Genomic DNA, 22,458 nt, shown 5'->3' on the forward strand with positions numbered 1-22,458 from the left:
GGACCAGCTATAAGGCCTTGCAAGAATGCAGTGGCAAAACCAGCTCTGGATTTAGAGAAAATAGGCAGATGGTAATGCTTGGTGAAAGTATGTACAGAACCCCAGGTAGCAGCTTCTAGGATGTCCTTGGTAGGGACACCTCTGAGAAAGGCTGTAGAGGTAGATGCAGCCCTGGTTGAGTGTGGTCTTATCCCCTGTGGGATAGGTTTTCCAGGGAGCTTATTGCAGAAATGAATGCAATGGCCTATCCATTTAGAAATGGTTTGCTTTGAAATGGCCTTCCCCTCTGCCCCTTGCAGCAAATGCCACCAGCAGTTGTTCAGCTTTCCTTTGAGGTTTAGTCCTGTCCAAGTAAAATCTAAGTTGTCTGTGCACATCTAAGGAGTGCAGCATCCGTTCCCCTTTGTTCTGTGGATTAGAAAAGAAGGTTGGCAATTGAATGGACTGACTAAGAGCCGCACTGGATACTACCTTGGGCATGAAGGAGGGATTGGTCCCGAGGGACACCCTGTCAGCATGAAAGATGATGAAAGGCTCCACTGCCATAAGTGCCTGTAATTCAGATACCCTTCTTGCTGAAGTGATTGCGAAAAGGAAGGCTGTTTTCCAAGAAAGGATTTTTAACTCTGCACATGCAGCTGGCTCAAAATTAGGTACAGTGAGATTTTCCAATACAAAGTTAAGGTCCCAGGCTGGAGTTGGGGCTCTCGTGGGTGGTCTTAAGTTTTTGGCCCCTCTGAGGAACTGCTTGAGCAGTGGATGAGAGAAGAGGGGTGGTTCTGTGTTGTAATGAGCTGAAATGGCTGAGGCATAAATTTTGATGGAGGAAAAAAAGACCATTGTGAAGCATCTCAGTTAAGTATTGAAGAATCTGAGGTAAATTGGGCACTGCTGTGCCCATCCCTTAAGTTTGGTTCCAGGAACAGAATATTTTCCATTTTTCAGCATAAGATTTTCTAGTACTAAGCCTCCTTGCCTCCAAAATGACATTCAATACTTGTTTGCTGAGGGACGGTAATGGTGAGGTCAAGTAATTAGCCAGGCTGCCAGGTTCAGGGTTTGAGGCTGAGGATGCAGAAGCTGGCCCTCCTGCTGGGTAAGCAGGATAAGGGTCTGAGGCAGGTGCCATGGTGCCAGCAGTGACATACTGCACAAGAGGGGATACCAGTGTTGGCGTGGCTAGTCTGGTGCAATCAGTATCATTCTTGGTTTGTCCTGTTTGATCTTTAGTAGTAATGTGGAGAGGAGAGGCAGAGGAGGAAAGGCATAAACTGATAGATTTTTCCAGATGACAGGGCATCCACTTTCCAAGCTTGTTTGTGGGCAGTCCTTGTGCAGAATTTGTCCAGTTGGTAAGTTCTGGGGGGAGGCAAACAGGTCTATATCTGGGCTCCCCCATTTGTTTATCAACATGTTGAAACTCTTTGGATACACATTCCACTCGTGTGGATCCATGAGATTTCTGATTAGTTCATCTGCCAGTGTATTTAGCTTAACTGGCAGGAAATGAGCCTGTGGATGCACTTGGTAGCTCAAGACGGTGTTCCACATAGCCATGGCTAGTCTGTAGAGGGGGTATGAATCGCCCCCCCCCTGCTTGTTTATGTACCACATAACAGTGGTGTTGTCTGTCCTTACCATTAACTGACCTGGAAGAATGTGGTCCTTGAAGGCTGTCAGAGCATTCTGTACAGCTAACACTTCTTTTTGATTGATATGCAGGTGCATTTGACTTGGGTTCCATTTGCCCTGAATGCACTTCCCTGCCAAGTGAGCCCCCCCATGTATAGTCTGATGCGTCTGTTGTTAGGGTTTGGGCTGCAGGGGGTAGAGTGAATGGTAACCCCTTGTTTTGGTGGCAGGCCTCAGCCAAACAAAGGAAGTCTAACTGTAGGCAAGGCATGATAGGAATCATTGCTTCTAGATCCTGAGAATGTTGACACCATAGGCTTTTTAGATACCATTGTAGTTTCCTCATATGCAGTCTTGCATATGGAATTAGGAGATGCAGGAGGCCATGAACCCCAAGGCTTGCAGTATTTGCCTTGCAGATAAGCAGGGTTTTTGTGGCCATTAGTTTGAAGTAAGCTGTCAAATGAATTTGTTTCTCTGGTGTGAGAAAAGCCATCTGGGAAGTTGTGTTCAAGCTTGCTCCCAGGAATATAAGTTGTTGACAAGGTACATGATGTGACTTCTTTTCATTTATGGTGTACCCCAGACAAGTTAACACCTTTTGTACAAACGCCAGATGATTCAAAAGTATGTCCTGGCTTTCTGCCTTAATCAGACAATTGTCCAGGTATGGCTATATTTGAATATTTCTTTGCCTGCAAAATGCAATGACTGGAGTTAGGCACTTTGTGAATAACCTGGGCACAGTAGGCCAAAGGGCAGTGCAGAGAACTGATAGTGCATGTAGCCTGCTTTGAAGCGTAGGTATCTTCTGCAAGATTCCCTGATTGGGATGTGCAGGTAGGCTTCCTTTAAATCCAGTGTTGCCAACCAGGCATCCTTGCCTAGCATAAGAAGCATTTGGTGAAGAGTTAGCATCTTGAATTTTGGGATCACCAAAAAGGTGTTTAGGATAGAAAGCCATGAGTTGTCTTTTCTGGGTACCAGGAAAAGTCTTGAGTAGAAACCTTGTCCCTTTTCCTCTTCTAGTACAGGTTGAATAGCCCTTATGCTTAAGACAGAGAGTACTTGCTTTTGAGCCTCTGCCCGCTGATTTAGGGGTAGATCTGGCCAACCGGTTGGGGTTGGTAACATGTGGAAGAGAAATCTGTATCCTTGGGAAACTATATTTAAAACCCATTTAATTAGTTCCCAGTTTTATGTCTGCAGAGCAATCTTTCCCCCTAAAGGAGCAGTCAGTTGAGAAGGGCTTGGAGGTTTTAAAGTTAAGTCATTGAGACAGTTTACCACGGGGAAGAGTCTTTCTACTCCCTGATTTGGAAGTGGGAGCCCCCCACTGCTTAGTCCTGTGCGTACCTTGGGACTGAAGCCTGGGTGTTCTGCTGGTTCTGGGTTTGGGCTGAGAAGGTCTGGAAGAGGCAGGAAAGGACCAATTCTTAGAGGGCCAATGCCTACTAAATCTTGGAGGCTGTACCTGTAGGAAATCTTTAACAGTTTGCATAGATTTAGCTTTTTCCTCCATCTTTTTAAATAATACTTCTGCCTTGTAGCCAAACAGGTGGTCCTGATTTAAGGGAGCATCCAGCAATTTAGCTTTAACATGATCTGGCAAAGATTGCTCCTTAAGCCAAGCATGCCTTCTAAGTACAGACCCAGTGACAGCAGCCCTGCAAGATGCTTCTAGTGAATCAAAACCACATTGCAAAGCATGTTTTCCAACTTGTTAAGCAGAATGCATTAAATCCTTATTTTCAGCACGGTCAGGAATCATCATCATTTTCTGTTTAAGCAATGCAATAACATGCTGCTGATACTTTAACATATGACACTGTCCGTTTAAAGCCCTAATGGCCAAGGTTGCAGAAGTGTATACCTTCTTACCCCATCTATCCAGCGCCCTGGAATCTCTATCAGAGGGGGTAGGGGTTTTGGCAATAGTAGCCTTAATGCCCTTGGGTCCCTGTGAAATGGTCTCAGGATCCACAGTAGGATTTTTAAAAAGGAACTTGTGAGAGTCAGGAACCCTGTAATTTCTATCAGGTTTTCGGGGAGCAGGAGGTAAAGAGTCAGGGGCCAAGCTAGATTCCGAAAAGGCATAATCAACAGTGTCCAGTACAGGGGGGACAGCTAAAGGCCTGTGTTAGGGCAGGAGTAAGAAATCCTTAAGCCTCTTTTTAGAATTAGAGTAATCCTGGCTTTCCCAGCGAAAATGCTCCCTAAGAGTATGCAAGGTTTCACCAAAAGAGAAATCCTCTGGAGGGGAAGCAGAGGGAATAGAGTCCTCAGCATCAGAATCCTCATAGGTAGAGAAGGGTAAATCCTAGTCATCAGAGGAAACAGAAATTTCAGAATCTTGGCCAAAAGTATAAGCAAATTCAGTCCTAGTTCTCTTAAAGGGGGAAGGTTGGCTTCCCCTGATTAAAATAATAAGGTCTTAAGCCATTCTTATCATTTGTTTTTTAGGCAAAGAGGCCTGACCATGCGGTCTGAGCGTCGGTTTTCTAGGCATGGTTCGGGTTTTAGGCCTTGAAGAAGAAGATGGCATTGGTTTAATATGCAAGTCAGTAGGCCTGAATACACCCTCAGAAGCCGGTGCCTGCACAGCGGCTCTGGACCCATCCAAGGTAGAGACATCCGCAGGTTCCACAGTTGAAGCATCTCGAGGCATACCGGACTCCAAATGGGTCTCAGTAGAGGCCTGTGAATTTGAAGTAGCGGGTATCAGGGGCTGCGAAACCGCCTCACTGAGTACCGGTGAACTGGCGACTAGCTTAGGAGAAGCATCAGCAGCAGCTTTGGACCTACGCAGCCTGTCTCTGTCTTTATCTTTGCGTTTTTTCGGAATGTTGGTAGTCGGGTGGCTTACCGAAGACACATCTGGATAATTGAACAGAGTACCAAAATATTTAGAAGCATAAATATACTGATGACGAATAGTTCATTGTTTAAATAAGGCACAAAACCGACAGCGAGGTACTTCGTGGTCAGGGCCTAGGCAAGGAATACAGTATGAATGAAAATCTTTATGAGGTATTTGCTTTCCACAAGAAATACAATTATTGACTTTTACTGACATCGGTTTAGAGCAAGAAAAAGTTTCCCCAATGGGGTACTTAGCTTTAGTTGAAGACTTCGGTTCTGAAACTCGAAAACGAAAATTTCAGGAGTCGGCCGACAGGCACTTGTGAACTGTTTCTGCTTCGGGCACCACATGGCAATAAAGACTGATGTAATGGTGTCAGCTGCATGCTTTATACCCCTGACTACCTGACGTCATGGAAGATGAGACAGCAACTGACGCAGGACCCAAGACTTTGATAATCAGGCCGACTGAGGGCTGCTGCAAGCAGATAACCCAAATGTGATGACTGCAACAGTGAAACACGAAGAACATCTGGTCATAATCTGGTGAAGAGAGATTGGCTGAGAGGAAAAAGAGATGATGTTCTCTGAAAACATTCAGGGGTTCTCCAGCTGAAACAGCTACAAAGACAAGACAAAACTAATCAGCAGTTAGCAGAAGCACAGGCCACACCATGTGTCTTAGCTTGGATTACCTTTCTTTTAGGTTAACTCAAGTCTGTGAATGAGACTGTCAGTTTGGGACTTTTGTTCCTACTAGGAGGTTAAAACTGCAATATTTGGAGTTGTACATAGTTTTGTGTGTTAGTATTAAGTTAATAGGTTTTATGGGGTATTGGGGTGTCTCTGTTTTTTTTTTTTTTTTTTTTTGAGGTCTTTCAATAAAACAAAACGTTTTACAAGATGTGACATAGGCTCAAATGGATACGACAAAAAATAACTGTAAACAAGTTCAACCTGCCAAAGAGAGTGCATGCATGTAACACAAAAGCTGGAACTAGACAGTTAACCAAAAAGGTGCTACACATAAAAAGGTGGGAATAATATTTTTTTCATACAATGATGCTTTCTTTAATGTCGTTAAATGTAAATGGCCTTAGAGATAAATACAAATAAAGAGTAGGGAACTATATTAAAAAACGTAAAGTGCAAATAGCTATGTTACAGGGGAGAGACACAGAAATAAATGGGCATGTGAATTTGATAAAGAAAGGTTTTCAGGATGGTTATTCAGTAGAATACCAGGGACAAAGGAAAAGAGGAGTACTTATATTAACTGCAAGAAGAGCTCTAACAGTGACAGAAAAAGATTACAAAAAGATAATAATGGTAGATTTGTAGTGCTTATAGACTACTGGCAAGGGAGGAAGATTACACTGACAAGTATTTACTTTCCACCTAAAACTGCCATAAAGGAGTTTAAGAAAATTCTGGGAGAAATAATCAGTTTTCAGCAAGGAATATTACTTATAGGTGGGGACTGGAACGTGACTTGCAGCAGTGAGGATGTGTCTGGGGGGCCAGAAGGGAAAATATAACAAAGGGGGTAGATTTTTGAAGAAATTTATGAAAATATTTGGCATGGAAGATGTGAATTCAGTAATAGGAGTTCGGAGTGAATTTAGATATTATTCCCCAAAATATAAAAAACTGGGTTGGCTGAACAATTTACATTTCACAGGAACCTGCATTTAATTGAAGGTCCTGATACCCACCCAATCACTATTTCATATCATGGGCCAGTAACAGCTAAAATAAAAACAGAGGGTAATGAAATAAAATGAAACGCCGATACTTTCTCACCTAGCTGTTGAAAAGAGAGGAATTTAAGGAATGGGCAGTGGAGATTATTCAAGAGCTGTTAAGACAGAAATGTATTCGTATAAAATAAAAATGGAGTTTAAAAATAAGGTGGAAATAAAAGAAAAGGAGCTATAGTTATGAAGTAACAAGAATTATTTAGAGGGACTGACGAACGTTAAAGTTCATAGGTAGGTACTAGGCTATTGGCCCTAGACCTATATAAGCCTAGCCTAGCTACGTATTGCAGAACCGGGGGAATCTCAAAGAAGAAGAAGAGGATCAACTGCAGAATGGTAGGCAGAAAATAAGGGATCACCTTAATAATATGCACAAGGTTAGAAAAACTGCTGTTAAGCAACTATTTTTTGATAATAACATTAGAGTAGAAAATCGTTTAGCACAATGACTCAGGGAACAGAAAGTAGAAATGGCTGTTACCAAACTTATGGAGCCTATAACAAAAAAGATAACAAGAGATCCTTTAGAGATATTAGAAATAATTTGAAAATTCTATGAGAGGCTCTATAAAGCAGAAAAATATGAAAATCAAGAAAAGATACAAATGGAAATGTTTATGGAAGAATTAAATATGTCAATGTTAGAGGTAGATGAGGCTCAATTACTAACAGGATAGGAGGAGATGAAATAAAAAGTGTGATGTAGAACCAATCTACAGGAAAGACTCCAAGAACAGATGGTATTCCTGTGGAAGTTTGGAAGCTGGAAGAAAAAAAAACTGATAAAGATCTGGAAGGTTTTGTTTAACAATATCTTAAGGGGAGGAGGAGAAGTACCACTGTCCTGGAAAAAAGCAGTGGTAGCTGTAATACCTGAAGCGGGTAAGGATCCATCAGATCCAGCTTCATGCCCATTTCAATACTAAACCATGAATATAAAGTGTTCATGTCTATAATTGCTAAAATAATGCCAAAGCTGATAGCTATGGATCAATGTAGTTTTGTGGAGGGAAGGCAAACATTTGAGAACATTAACAGAACACTGATGATCCAGAGGGAAGCAGAATGTAAGAAAATACCACTGTTGCCGGTGGGTCTTGATTCGGAGAAAGCATTTGACAGAGTAAGATGGGACTTTATGAGCAGGGCAATGGAAGCATTTACATTTTCTGAAAAAATTATAAAGTTGATTAGGAGAATACATGAGGGATTGGAGGTGAACCTTAAAGTGGGTAGGGTCCGCCCTGATAATTTATGCTTGAGCAGAAGAAGCAGGCAGGGGTGTCCTTTTTCCCCTCTATTACTTGCATTATATTTAGAACCACTGGCAAAGAAAATAAAGGACTCAGAAACTCAAGGATACAACTGGTATGGTAATCAATAAAAGCTGACTTTATTTGTACATGATATTATTTTGTACCTGACGGGCGGCCACAGTGGTGCAGCGGTTAGCGTTGCTGCCTCAAAGCAAAAGGCGTTCTGGTTTGATCCTCGGCTGGGGTGCTTTCTGTGCGGAGTCTGCATGTCCTCCTTGTGGTCGCGTGGGTTTCCTCTGGGTGCTCCGGTTTCCTCCCACATCCCAAAGACATACAGTAGGTGGATTGGACACTCTAAACTGGCCCTAGATATGACTGCATGCATGTGTGTGTGTGTGTGTGTGTGTGTGTGTGTGTGTGTGTGTGTGTGTGTGTGTGTGTGTGTGTGTGTGTGCCTTCTGTGGAAGGTTGGGCGCCGGGCTGGCAATTCGACACCGTAAAAACTTCAATGCCAATCATGAGTGGACAGGTGATCTGCTGTGGCGACCCCTAATTGGAAAAAGCTGAAAGAAGAAGAAAATTATTTTGTACCTGACAAAACCAGATAAAGACACTACAGTGTTATGGAACATTTTGAGACAGTTTTAGATCTTTTCTGGATACAAAATTAATGAAGCTAAAACAAAGGCAATAGTGGTAAATTATGTACCCACACATGAACTGGTTCAGGAACACTTATACTTGTGAGGGCATGATAACATGAAATATTTAGGAGTATTGATTAAAAATTATACTAGTGTGGCAGCTAAGGATATGTGGGAAGAGACTAATCAAAAGATAATATAAAAACAGAGAAAATAGAAGCTTTGTTATATGGATATGGATAGTAAGATACAGCCTGATAAAATGTTTTTAGTCCCTTAAGTCTTATACACAGGTCAGACATGTTTTATAAACCAAAGGAGAAGTTGTGGGCAGCAGTTAATAAAAAGCTGGAGGACTTTTTCTGGGAGCAGAAGACTGCAACAGTCAAGTGGGATAAAGCTGATTCTTCCAGTAGAACAGGGCGGATTAGGATTACCCAATCTGAAGGGGTATTTCAGAGATACATAGTTAAAACTCCTATACATAGCACAAGCAGAAAAAGTACAGTTGTGTATACTTACCATAAATGTAGATGTTCAAGTGTGTTCACTGTTGCAGTCATCACAGGTTATCTGCTTGCAGTAGCCCTCAGTGTGCCTGATTATCAAAGTCTTGGGTCCTGCGTCGGTTGCATTCTCATCTTTCATGACGTCAGGAAGTCAGGGGTATAAAGCATGCAGCCGACGCCATTACATCAGTTTTTCTTGCCCCAGATGTCAGGTGCCCCCATAATGGGAAGCAATTACATACAAGGTTACACCCCCAACAAAAAAAGCAAATACACCAAAAAGCTTTAAGCACAGTAAACAAGAATAGAGGTATATTCAATAGAAGTCAGGGGGCTGGAGGGAGGGTAACCAGGACTGCAACAGTGAATACACTTGAACATCTACAGTTATGGTAAGTGTACACAACTGTACTATGTTCTTTGTGTTTCACTGTTGCGGTCATCACATTTGGGTAGATTTCCAAAGCTAAGGATGGGAGGAGGAAATTAGATAGCATTAGGATTAGCTACAAGGCCCTGCAAGACTGCAGTGGCAAAGCCAGCTCTGGATTTAGAAAAAAATTGGCAAGTGGTAATGCTTGATGAAGGTATGTACAGAACTCCAGGTAGCAGCTTCTAGGATGTTCCTGGTAGGGACACCTCTGAAAAAGGCTGTAGAGGTAGATGCAGCCCTAGGTGAATGTGGGCTTATTCCCTGTGGAGTAGGTTTTCCATGGTGCTAATAGCAGAAATGAATGCATTGGCCCATCCACTTAGAAATGGTTTGCTTTGAAATGGCCTTCCCCGCTGCCCCTGCAGCAAATGCAACCAGCAGCTGTTCAGGTTTCCTGAGAGGCTTAGTCCTGTCCAAGTAAAATCTAAGTTGTCTGTGCACGTCCAAGGAGTGCAGTATTCGTTCCCCTTTGTTCTGTGGATTAGAAAAGAAGGTTGGCAAATGAATGGACTGATTAAGGGCCACACTGGAAACCACCGTGGGCAGGAAGGAGGGTAGTCCTGAGGGACACCTTGTCAGCATGAAAGATGATGAAAGGCTCCACTGCCATGAGGGCCTGTAATTCAGACACCCTTCTTGCTGAAGTGATAGCTAGAAGGAAGGCTGTTTTCCAAGAAAGGAATTTCAACTCTGCATTTGCAGCTGGCTCAAATGGAGGTAGAATGAGCTTTTTGAATACAAAGTTAAGGTCCCAAGCTGGAGTAGAGGCTCTCCTGGGTGGTCTTAAGTTTTTGGCCCCTCTGAGGAATTGCTTCAGCAGTGGATGAAAGAAGAGGGGTGGTTCTGTATTGTAATGAGCTGAACTGGCCGAGGCACGAATTTTGATGAAAGAAAAGGAAAGGCCCTTGTGAAGCATCTCAGTTAAGTACTGAAGAAAATGGGGTAAATTGGGCGCTGCTGTGCCCATCCCCTGAGTTTGGTTCCAGGAACAGAATCTTTTCTATTTTTCAGCAATGGATTTTCTAGTACTAGGCCTCCTTGCCTCCAGAATGACATCCATCACTTGCTTACTGACGGATGGTAAAAGAGAGATCATGTAACTAGCCAGGCTGCCAGGTTCAGGGTTTGAAGCTGTGGGTGCAGAATCTGGCCCTCTTGCTGAGACAGAAGGGCAGGGGTCTGAGGCAGTGGGGAGGGGGTACCAGTGTTGGCGTGGCCGGTCTGGTGCAATCAGTATTGTCCTTGGTTTGTCCTGTTTGATCTCTAGTAGTACCTTAGAGAGGAGAGGCAGAGGGGGGAAGGCATAAACTGATAGGTTTTTACAAGTGAAGGACAGGGCGTCCACTTTCCAAGCTTGTTTGTGGGGAGCCCTTGTGCAAAATTTGTCAAACTGGTAGCTCTGGGGGGAGTCAAACAGGTCTATCTCTGGGCTCCCCCATTTGTTTCTCAACATGCTGAACATCTTTGGTTCCAGTTTCCACTTGTGTGGGCCCATCAGATTTCTGCTTAGGTCGTCTGCCAGTGTCTTTAGCTTTCCTGGCAGGAATTGAGCCTGTAGGTGCACTTGGAAGCTCAATGCCGTGTTCCACAGAGCCATGACTAGTCTGCAGAAAGGGTAGGAGTGGGTCCCCCCCGCTTATTTATGTACCACATAACAGTGGCATTGTCCGTCTTTACCAATAATTGTCCCTGAAGAATGTGGTCCTTGAAGGCTGTCAGAGCATTCTGTACAGCTAACATTTCTTTTTGATTGCTATACAGGTGCATTTGATTTGGGTTCCATTTGCCCAGAATGCACTACCCTGCCAAATGAGCCCCCACCATGCATAATCTGATGCCTCTGTTGTTAGGGTTTGGGCGGCAGGGGGTAGAGTGAATGTCAGTCCCTTGTTTTGGAGGCAGGTCTCTGCCCACTAAAGGAACTCTTATCTGTAGACAAGGTATGATAGGAATCACTGATTCTAGATCCAGAGAATGTTCACACCGTAGGCTTTTTAGATACCATTGTAGTTTCCTCATATGCAGTCTTGCATATGGAATTAGTAGAATGCAAGAGGCCATGAACCCCAGGGTTTCCAGTATTTTCCTTGCAGATAGCTGGGTCTTTGTGGCCAGTAGTTTGAAGTAGAATGTCAAATGAACTTGATTCTATGGCGTGAGGTAGGCCATCTTGGAAGTTGTATTCAAGCTTGCTCCCAGGAATGCAATTTGTTGGCAGGGTACAAGATGCGATTTATTTTTGTTTATGGTGTACGCCAGAGACGTTAGCGATTTCTTTACAAATGCCAGATGATTTAATAGTATGTCCTGGCTTTCTGCCTGAATTAGACAATCGTTCAGGTATGGGTATATTTGAATATTTCTTTGCCTGCAAAATGCAATGACTGGAGCTAGGCACTTTGTGAATACCCTGGGCACAGTAGATAAGCCAAAGGGCAGTGCAGAGAACTGATAGTGCATGTAGCCTGCTCTGAAGCGTAGGTATCTTCTGCAAGATTCCCTTATTGGGATGTGCAGGTATGCTTCCTTTAAATCCAGTGTTGCCAACCAGGCATCTCTGCCTAGCATGGGAAGCAGCTGATGAGTTAACATCTTAAATTTTGGGATTACCAAAAATGTGTTTAGGATACACAGGTCCAGGATAGGACGCCAGGAACTGTCTTTTCTGGGTACCTGGAAAAGTCTTGAGTAGAAACCTTGTCCCCATTCTTGTTCTGGGACAGGCTGAATAGCCCTGATGCTTAAAAGAGTGAGAATTTGCTTTTGAGCCTCTGCCCACTGATTTGGGGGTAAGTATAGCCAACTGTTTGGGGTTGGTAAGGAGTGGAAGTGAAATCTGTATCCTTGGGAAACTATATTTAACACCCATTTGTCCTGGGTAATGAATTCCCAATTGTTTGCATGCAGGGCAATCCTTCCCCCTAAAAAAAAAAGTCAGTTGAGCAGGGCTTGAAAGATTTAAAGTTAAGTCATTGCGACAGTTTACCATAGGGGGGAGTCTTACTACTCCCTGCTTTAGAAGTGGGACCCCCCCACTGCTTAGGCCTGTGAGTACCTTGGAACTGAAGCCTGGGTGTTCTGCTGCTTCTGGGTTTGGACTGAAAAGGCCAAACAGACGCAGGAAAGGACCAAATCTTAGAGGGCCAATGCCTACTAAATCTGGGAGGCTGTACTTGCAGGAAATCTTTAACAGTTTGCATAGATTTAGCTTTTTCCTCCATCTTTTTAAGTACTACTTCTGCTTTGTTGCAAAACAGGTGGTCTTGGTTTAAGGGAGCATCCAGTAATTTAGCTTTAACATGATCTGGCAAAGACTGCTCCTTCAGCCAAGCATGCCTTCTAAGTACAGACCCAGTGAAAGCAGCGTTGCAAGATGCCTCGAATGAATCAAAACCACATTGCAAAGTATGTTTTCCAACTTGTTCAGCAGAATGGATTAAATCCTGTAAATCTTTATTTTCAGCACAGTCAGGAATCAACATCATTTTCTGTTTAAGCAATCCAATAATATGCTGCTGATAACTTAAACATTTGAAACTGGCAGTTTAAGTCCCTAATGGCCAAGGTTGCAGAAGTGTATTCCTTCTTACCTCATCTATCCAGCTCCCTGGAATTTCTATCAGAGGGGGTAGGATTGTTGGCAGTAGTAGCCTTAATGCCCTTGGGTCCCTGTAAAATGGTCTCAGGATCCACAATAGGATTTTTAAAGAGGAACTTGTGAGAGATAGGTACCCTGTAATACCCATCAAGTTTTCTGGAAGCAGAAGGTAGAGAGTCAGGGGCCAGGCTAGATTCCGAGAAGGCATAATCTACAATGTCCAGTACAGGAGGGATAGCTAAAGGCCTGTGTTGAGGTAGGAGTAAGAATTCCCAGCCTCTTTTTGGAGACACTGGCTTTCCCAGCAAAAATGCTCCATAAGAGTATGCAAGGTTTCACCAAGAGAGAAATCCTCTGGAGGGGAAGCAGAGGGAATGGAGTACTCTGCATCAGCGTCCTCATAGGTAGATAAGGGCAAATCCTGGTTATAAGAGAAAACAGAAATTTCAGAATCCTTATCAGAAGAATCAGAAGGAAAATCAGTCCTAGGTCTCTTAGAGGGGGAAGGGTGGCTTCCCCTGATTAGAGTAATAAGGTCTTCAGCCATTCTTATCATTTGTTTTTTAGGCACTGGGGCCTGACCATGTGGTCTGGGAGTCTGTTTTCTAGGCATGGATCGAGTTTTAGGCCTTGGAAGAAAAAGATGGTGTCGATTTAATATGCAAATCAGTAGGCCTGAATACACCCACAGAAGCCGGTGCCTGCACAGTGGCTCCGGACCCATCCAAGGTAGAGACATCCGCAGGTTCCACAGTCGAAGAAGCATCTCGCGGCATACTGGACTCAGAATGGGTCTCAGTAGAGGCCTAAGAATCTGAAGTAGCAGGCATCAGGGGCTGCGAAAGCGCCTCATTGAGTACCAGCGAACTGGTGACTAAGCTTAGGAGAAGCATCGTCGGCAGCTTTGGACCTATGCGGTCTGTCTCTGTCTTTATCTTTGCGTTTTTTCGGAATGTCGGTAGTTGGGTGGCTTACCAAAGCCATTTCTGGATAATTGAACTGAGTACCAAAATATTTAGATGAGTAAATGAACAGACAACGAATAGTACGAGGTTTGAATAAGGCACAAAACTGACAGTGACGAGTCAATGTTGGTGTGAACGACCTGAGACATACCTCCCTGGACTACATGAAGAGAGACATGGAAGAGCTCTCCGATCTTGTAGCCCAGGCAGGTATGACCCTAGCCATGAGTAGCATCCTGCCATCGCCCAGAATTATACCACAGTACAAGGGCAAAATGATTAACTTCAACAATTGGCTAAGCTTCTGGTGTCATTCTAAGGAGATCCAGTATCTCTCTGCCTGGGACGACATGGTCGACAGACCACGATGCTTTGCCAGAGATGACCTGCACCTGTCGCCCCTGGGATTCTGGATACTGGCTAAAGCTCTTGCCGCCCCTTATAGTGCCTTTTTCGGGCAAGGTTCAAATGATAAATTCACCACCGTAACAGGAACAGGCAAGCAAAAACTGAGGGTAATGCTACTCAATGCTAGAAGTCTAAATCTCAAAATGCACTCACTCGAGGCACTCCTTAAAATGGAGAACATCGATATCTGTGCAGTGACTGAGACCTGGTTCAAGGCTCTAGAGAGCACCCCGGCATTACCAGGCTACAACTCATACCACACTTTTCGGCCATCTAACCTGGACCAGAACACCAAAGGCGGAGGTGTGTCCATATTCATTAAGGATATCCACACCTCCAGGCTAGTCACGCAGCATAATGCACCTGAGGTTACCAAGTGCAACTAACTCTGGGCAAACTGCAATCCAAATTGTAGCTTGCTACAGATCCCCCACCATGCCCCAGGCTTCGCTCAACGCTTTCTGGAATTCATAAATTCCAATACCCTGGATCAACTTATCCACACCCCCACCAGGGGCAACAATATCCTAGACCTAGTCATTACCAACATGAGTGACCAGTGTTCTACACCTGAAATCAACTCCTCGTTGGTCAGATCCGACCATAAGCTAATCACCCTAGATATCCACATCCTGCCCTCACCTACCATTAAGGAAACCACGATAAAAAATTTCTCCAAAGCCAACTTCATGGTTCTTAAGACAGAACTGGCGAACTTCATGACACCCATGCAGATGATACAGTTACGACTGCTGAATCCTACACAAATGCACTCTATAAGCACTTACACGAGTGCATGGATCGTGCTATCCCAAACAGAACCAAGACGTTATCCTCCAAAAAAAAGGAAGCCAATCTGGTGGTCCCCGGCCATAAACAAACTCTACAACAGAAGGAAGAAACTATTGTAAAAGAGAGCAACATCCCATGAGTGGAGGAGCTCCCTGGTCAGCCTCAGTAAGAAGCTGAGATCCCTTATAAATTACTCCAAAGCTAGCTAAGAAAACAAAATTGCCACTTATTCTAAGGGCAACCACAAAGCATTCTATTGCTATGTCAAGAATCTCAGTGGCAACACCCAGATCTGCTCTGAGTTACAGCACAATGGCACGAAAATTACAGAACCAACTGATATTGCCAACATCCTGGCAGATAGGTTCAGTGCTAACTTTACCCACCTCTCACCCCCAAAAGAGCCCATATCTATACAGGAAGAATGCAGAGTCCCTGTAATTACATCTATGCAAGTAAAAGCTGCACTCTCTAAAACCAAAAACCCAGCATCCATGGGACCGGACAACATCCCATGCTGCATTTTACATGAACTGGTTCCCCACCTAAGCACCATGTTCAAGCATAGTCTCACGTCAGGCTTTCTGCCCAATGAATGCCGCACAGAAACAGTTATCCAGGATGGAACGTTATGGTGAGTACATAACTTCTTTATCTGAAATAGTTTACATCATTTGATCTTCAACCTGTAATTCAGAGTCCCCAGCTACCTATACACCTGGGTGGCCTCATGGAAGGATATTTCGGAGCACCATGGAGCCAAAGGATGCTCTCCCCTAGATATCATGTCCAATTTATAGTGAGAAATAAACGTATGAGATGAGGACCAAGTAGCTGCAGAACAAATGTCATCCAAGGATACCCTAGACGAAAAGGCCGCGGAAGTAGCCATGGATCTTGTGGAATGACCTCTAATCTGACCCGGAGGAGATAAGCCTTTATCCTTGTAAACCTGAAGGATGCAGAGAGAAATCCATCTAGCAATGGTCACCTTGGAAATGGGTTTACCCACGAAAGGTTTAGAGAAGGACACAAACAACTGGTCAGATTTGCGAAAGAGTTTGGTTCTGTGTAAATAGAAATGCAGTTGTCTATGAACATCTAACACATGCAACTTGTATTCAGCTTTATATTTGAAATTTGGAAAGAAATTGGGTAGATTGATAGTCTGATTGATAATGATCTCAGATGCCACTTTTGGAAGGAGGGACTGGTACGAAGAGAAACCCTGTCCTTATGGAAAACCATATATGGAACCTTGACAGACAATGCCTGAAGTTCTGAGACCCTCCTATAGCCAAGGTGATGGCCATTAGGAAGGCTAGAAATTTAAGATCTGCAGTTGCCGCAGGTTCAAAATGGGGGGGGGGGGGGGCAACCAGAGCTTGCAATACTATAGTAAGGTCCCACGGGGGGTGGTAGGATCTTTGACCGGAACACGTAAGAGAAATGTACCTTTAATAAAAGCTTTGCACAATCTGGAAGAAGCCAAAGAAGCCATGTTCTCACCAATGTGGAAATTAGAAATGGCAGCCAGTTGAACTTTCACTGTAGATGAGCTAGCCCCTTGTTGAAAAATGTTTGCCAAAAAATCAAGGATAGCCGGAATTGGAGCCATGAAAGGGTCTAAATCCCTTTGAAAAGTTCAAATAGAAAAAAGCTTCCATTTGCTACTGTAAATCTTCCTGGTGGACAATTTATGGGCTGCCACCAGAATAGTCTAGCTTGAAGAAGACAAACTGGGAGTCCTAGCAATTAAGTGAACTGGAGCAGCCAAGCCATGAGCTTCAGACTGTCCAGGTTCGGATGAGGGACCCTTAAGGGGTGAGAGATGAGATCAGGATGGGGATCCAAGGAGGAGCTAGAAGATGAGACCAGAGGAAGGGAAACCACACCTGGCGAGGCCAAAACGGGGCAATGAGGATCACTTTGCTCCCCAGTCAGCGTCCCTTCTGGAGGAACTTTGGTTCAAGAGGTAAAGGAGGGTAAGAGGTAAAGGAGGGTAAGCATAAAGAAGACCGGGAGGCCAAACATGGACTACAGCATCTCTGAGGGATTCCCCCGGCGGAGGTCTCAGAGCGAATAACTCGCTGCACTTCACATTGGAAGGAGATGCGAAGAGATGGCAGCAAGGCCGACCTCACACTAGAAAGATCTGCTCCACTACTGACTGACTATGGACTACATTAAGTGGGGGGGGGCTTCGTCCTCCCCTACTTAAATATACCAACTCTGAGACCGCACTTCAGTGCTAAAAATGGCAAAGTAATGAAGCGGCCAAGTGAATTCTTTCCTTGGGAAAGAATTAGCTTAAAAGCCGCTTTGATATTTTGCCTTTACAGTCTTTTATGTTTGACCAAGACACATTCGAAAGAATGCGTCTTCAGTCTTGTAATAGGAACCCAAATGGCAAGGGTGAGCGAGCTTCCTGGGATGCCAGTAAGGGAGCTGCTCTCCCCGGATCTGACGAGGGGATCGGAGTCGGGCCCGAAGGGGACAGAGCGCCGAAGAGATGGCCGTGATGGGAAAAATTCCACCCCCTCAGATCCGACGCCCAGGCTACAGCTCTGAGAGCCACTCTGATAAGAGCTAGTCTGGTCTGAAGTGCTCCAGGTAACTGCCAGTGTCGAGGTAACAGGTACCATCGGTGCTGGCCCCCTACCTCTGAAGGCTCTCGGATCCAGATACTCCGAAACTGGAGGTCGGATCAGAGAAGTAGAAATAGGTGTAAAGAAGGGAAGCATGCTCCCCCCTCAACAGGGAGAGGGGGCTGGCAAGTCTCCTATCTGTATTTGTATATGAATAAATCTCATCATTTTATCTATGTCAGCTTCGGATAAACTGCGGGTGGACCGCAACGATGCTATGGACTCCAACCTGGCAGGTCTGTGTGCCGAAGCCCTAGAAGATGACCTAGGCTCCTACTGCGAAAACCTGGACGATCAGAGCCGAGGGGAGTGAGGTCGATGAATAGCCTAAATTTTTGGAGGAGGCCCGGCCAGAGCCAAACAGTCTTGGGACCTCTTCTTCCTACCTGCCTTATGCTCTCTCTCTCTGCCCTTACGATGCTCTCCTTCCACGGGCCTAGAGGCAGGAAGGGGAGTCCCAGCCTGGGAGGGAGAGGTGGAGAGGGAGGGCGCCGAAGAAGCGGTCACAGCCGTAACCGATGAGGTAGTGGAGGCAACCACCTCCATAGTAGGAAGGAGACCCTTCATTACTAGGTTTGCCCTACAATCTTTTAGGGCTCACAGATTAAAGCCCATGCAAATACTACAGCCCAAAGGAAGATGGGCTACACCTAAGCAAACAAACACAGAGTGTGGCCATCGGCAGGCAAAAGTTTATGGTCACACCCTGTGTACTTTTAAATACTTGTTTTGGCTGATCAGCCATCCTTAAAATAAAACAGAGACAAGGCCTCACACCAACCCACCACACGCTCAAGATATACACACACACAGAGCTGAGGGATGGGGAAGGGAAACTCTAACTAACTAACAAGAAACGTTTCTAACATTTCTAACATGACGCACCAGCGAGGGGGAGGAAAAGGGAGAAAAACCTACACTATTAAACCCACGCACACAAAAACTATTAAATTTAAACTAGAAGCTTCAAATCGCTACTCACAACAATGGAGCTCAGAGACCACGATGCAAGCGATAACCGCAGCACACAAGATCTGAGGGAAGGAAGGTGGTAGTGGTGTATAATGGGTAGGGAGAGGAGCTTGGAACTTGAATCAGATGCTTGTGAAGTTGCCAGCTTGGATCCGTATTCCCATAGGTTGAAGATCAAATGAAGTAAAGTACTTCAGATCATTGTTTTCACACTATAATATTAACCCCTTTATGGTGTACAGCCATGCACTCATAAAAACATTCAGCTGTGCCATATCCACAGTTAGGGGCATTCAACAGGTGTCCCAATGGCTACAATCCAACCCACCATAGCACTTTATATGGCCTTCAGCATGTCCCACAACAAACTGCTTTGACTGTGCCAATGCATGATGGACAGAGTAGTGAGACCCCACCCCTCCCCAAAAAGCCTTGCCAAGTATGATAAAGTGGCCCTTGAATCAAAAAGGTTGGACATCCTATGATTTCAATTACAAGTAATTAAGTAATGACAAATTATATGTAAATGTAAAACAGGTGGACTTGGATATCATTACTAAGTTCTCAGTTTCTCTGAGGTGTGAGCAAAACAAAACTATACATATAAATTTGAACGTACCCTGTCCTCATGCAGCAGTGCCAGAGTCTGACTGCTATCATCACCGTTGTCTTCATTCTCTTCTGGTACGAAAGGACACCATATGATCCTCCGCTGAGCGCTCTGCGGTGTACCTTCAGGACGTTTAATACATGCGAGCACAGTCTCTCTAAGTGTACAGTTAAAGATGTCTAACAGAAATGCTGATTCATAACTTTGCAGGACAGGTACAACCCACATTAAACACCTGAGGAATGTGCTTTAAACTCTTCCCAAATTGTTAATGACTATACTGTGGGTATTCCACAGTTCCAAAAAGTCCTACTGCAAGCAACAACACAATAAGGTACACCAGGAAACAATCAAATACATCAGCTTCGCGAAATTTACCGTTCACTTCTGGTACATAACCATGATCACTGAAAATCTAGAAATACCTTAAGCACAAAAACAGGCTACATTTGCTGGCTTGATATCAAAAGAAAGAAAAGGGGCATCCAACTTCCAAGAAAGACAAATGCAAAACTGTTTGTACATTACTTATTCATTTATAACTTTGTAAACAGCTGTATGTTTTAATCATTTCAAACCATTTTCACACAAAACTTGGGAAAAGCAAAAAAATAAAAAAATAATTTAGTAATTTATATTATTCTAGCTTAACACAGGCAGCCAGTAAATTACAGTTGTGTAAGTAAATTTATCATAACATTGTTGCAGGAGGCCAAACTGTATGGGTTATATCCTGCACAGATGATAACAGTCGGAGAGCTTTGAAAGCTTCAAGGCACTTTCCATGCGCCCAAACTGCTACTAACCTTTAAGGGCGCCAAGCCATTCTGCTTCAACTGTGAGAGGGCGGCTAAGCCCAGGGGGGACATTGTTAGGAAATGAAAAAAATACATGTCCACACCCTAGCAAAAAAGAGAACCAAAAATAAGGGGGATTTAGGGAGGGAGTGGCTACTGCAGTGGTTATCGTTCGAACATCTACTGTTATGGTATGTTTACTTAAACAATTGTTCTATGTTCGCCATTACGATCACTGCTGCAGTGGCCTAATCTAAATGTGTAGACTGCCATAGCTTAAAAGAAATGGGAGGAAGAAGAAAGATCCTGGAGAAGGAATCCAATTCATAGTGCTTTATAAAAGTACACACAGAGGACCAAGTTGCTGCTTCTAGAATAGGTTGAGAATCCAACTCCTTCCACAAAGCCACAGCCCCTGGTACAGTGAACCCTGACCTTACCTGGAATTTCTTCCAAAACAAAATTAAGGCCTCCAAGGAGGAGGAACAGGTTTCCTTGAAGGCCTAAGATGCAGAGTGACTTTAAGAAATTGTTTGACCTCAAAAAGAGAAGCCAAGGGAGAATTCAAGGGCAGACAAGCACAATGGTTGACAAGTGGATCTTCACAGAAGAACAGGCCAAGCCAGACTGGAGTAACTCACACAAATAAGACTGGACCCTGAAAATGGGTCCTGGTTACAAGCATAGCACTAGACAGAAAATCTTTTCCATCTGGAAATAACCTTCTCTGGTTGAGGGTTTCCTTGCCTCCTGTAAAACACTTCAGCACATCCTCTGAAAAGGGTCTATATTATAATTTCAAATGATTAAAACAACAAACGCTCTTTAATCGACCCCTTAAAATCGATAAATAAATGGTTTGCAACTTTGTAATTCCATCTGAAGAAGCACCATAGTGCATGAAAGTGCTTAGTTTTTTATTAAACATATGGTTTTAGCTGTGTTGGTCGTCTTGTCATTTTTCTTGGAAAGAATAAACCCACAACAGACTCCATCAAAAACAACCCTCAGTGTTACAGCAGTACAGCATAACATCATAGCATCAAAAGAAACACCATCTAGAAAGTGATAAAGAGTTACTCCAAAGTCCTAATGGCTTAGAAACGGTAGCCATTTGCAGTGTTGGGACTCGCTACAGCAAGTGCTAAAATACAGAGACTGAATGGTCAAAGGAACATACTTACATACACAAAGTCTAAGGTGCCATTTTTCAGAATATTTCCTTTCCGAGGTATGACAATCTCATAGTTAGTTTATATAAGTTGGGGGGGGGGGGGTGAAAGCTCCCTACTGAAATGATTTCAATAGGGAGCGCTTACAAACAATTAGAAAGTGCAGTTAACAGATACCATGGACTAAATGAAAAACAGAAAACGCACAAAAGTGTTTTTTGTGAAAGAAAAGTCCCCTGCTCCTTCAACCCCCCCCCCCCCACTACTACATATAACCTAATCGGAGACTACCATATTTTACAGGAAGTCATTTATATTTCTTTTGCTGATATCCACCGTGGGATGGCATCTAAAGTGAATGTTGAAAGATGAAACATTTTCACAGCAGTCATCTTTACTCCAACTGTGTTTCGGACATTTCACTTCAATTAATCTTTTATTATTTCCCTGATAACAAATACACAAGCAACAGAAATTATGCACAAAAACATACAGAAGTATTACCTGCAATGCAGGTAAATGCACCAATCAGCTCCTGAATTTAACTGGAGTATGTAATTAATGAGTCCAAGAAGCAGGTCTGGACTCAAAGTAAATGAAGCAAATTTCAAAAAAGGATACTGGATTTTACCATTTTTCATTGTTAGCTGCCAGACGAACAAATTACCAACTTCATCCAAGCAAGCCAACTGGTCCGAATTCAGATGTGCAAATGCCAAATCAGCAACACCTCCAACGAACCCTTTTAGTAAAATCCTCTCAGCTGTGACCAAGCTGATTACACGAACAACAGGGGATCCACTTGCTCCTAGGTACAAAATACATACCTGGTAAGAACTTAAGATGACAAGATCCGGGTGAAAAGTGAAACATATTAAACACAAACTAATTCTACCACATTCATTTTGCTATGGCCACAGTTATTTTAGAAAATAACAGCTGAATATTTAAAACTACCCAAACTTCACAATCGGTCATTCATTTCGTGGATAAAGCACCTCATGTATCATGGGTTGTAAAAAAAATCATTTTAACATGGAGGTAAACTAAAGTGTACGGACTTTTTTTCTGTGGTATATTTCAAATTGGTAAGCTTGCAAAATAACTATTTAGATTTAAGTGACAATATACAACTATTTCAAAGTTAAGTAAACGGTGAAAATGCTATCCTGCATTACGCCACCTCTGAATAAATTTTACAACAAAACAGAATAATATGGCATAATGGATGCTGAACACAGATACATAAATACTATGTACAGCTGCAATACACAGTCTGACAATCCACGACGCCCATCAAGCCTTTTTTTATCACAGTACAATCAACTTATCTGTTTCAGTTCAGTTTATTACTTGCGGGAGAAAGTCATATCCACAGTGACCTATCAGTCAAAACCTTT

The 22,458-nt window shown here is 43.5% G+C and overlaps 1 protein-coding gene across 1 annotated transcript in view; it reads right to left on the reverse strand.

The window, feature by feature from the left end:
- The window catches only part of EDC4 (enhancer of mRNA decapping 4), a 2,017,057-nt gene that overhangs the window by 1,642,350 nt on the left and 352,249 nt on the right, over positions 1-22,458 (reverse strand). The window contains exons 5-6 of the mRNA XM_044082055.1: positions 21,680-21,866; positions 19,099-19,246 (exon numbers count right to left, since the gene is read on the reverse strand). Of these exons, the coding sequence (XP_043937990.1) occupies positions 19,099-19,246; positions 21,680-21,866 (335 nt within the window). The remainder of the gene's footprint in view (positions 1-19,098; positions 19,247-21,679; positions 21,867-22,458) is intronic.

Source organism: Protopterus annectens, chromosome 8.part1 (genome assembly GCF_019279795.1).
Source record: "Protopterus annectens isolate FY-2018-M chromosome 8.part1, PAN1.0, whole genome shotgun sequence".
NCBI classification, from domain to species: domain Eukaryota; kingdom Metazoa; phylum Chordata; order Ceratodontiformes; family Protopteridae; genus Protopterus; species Protopterus annectens.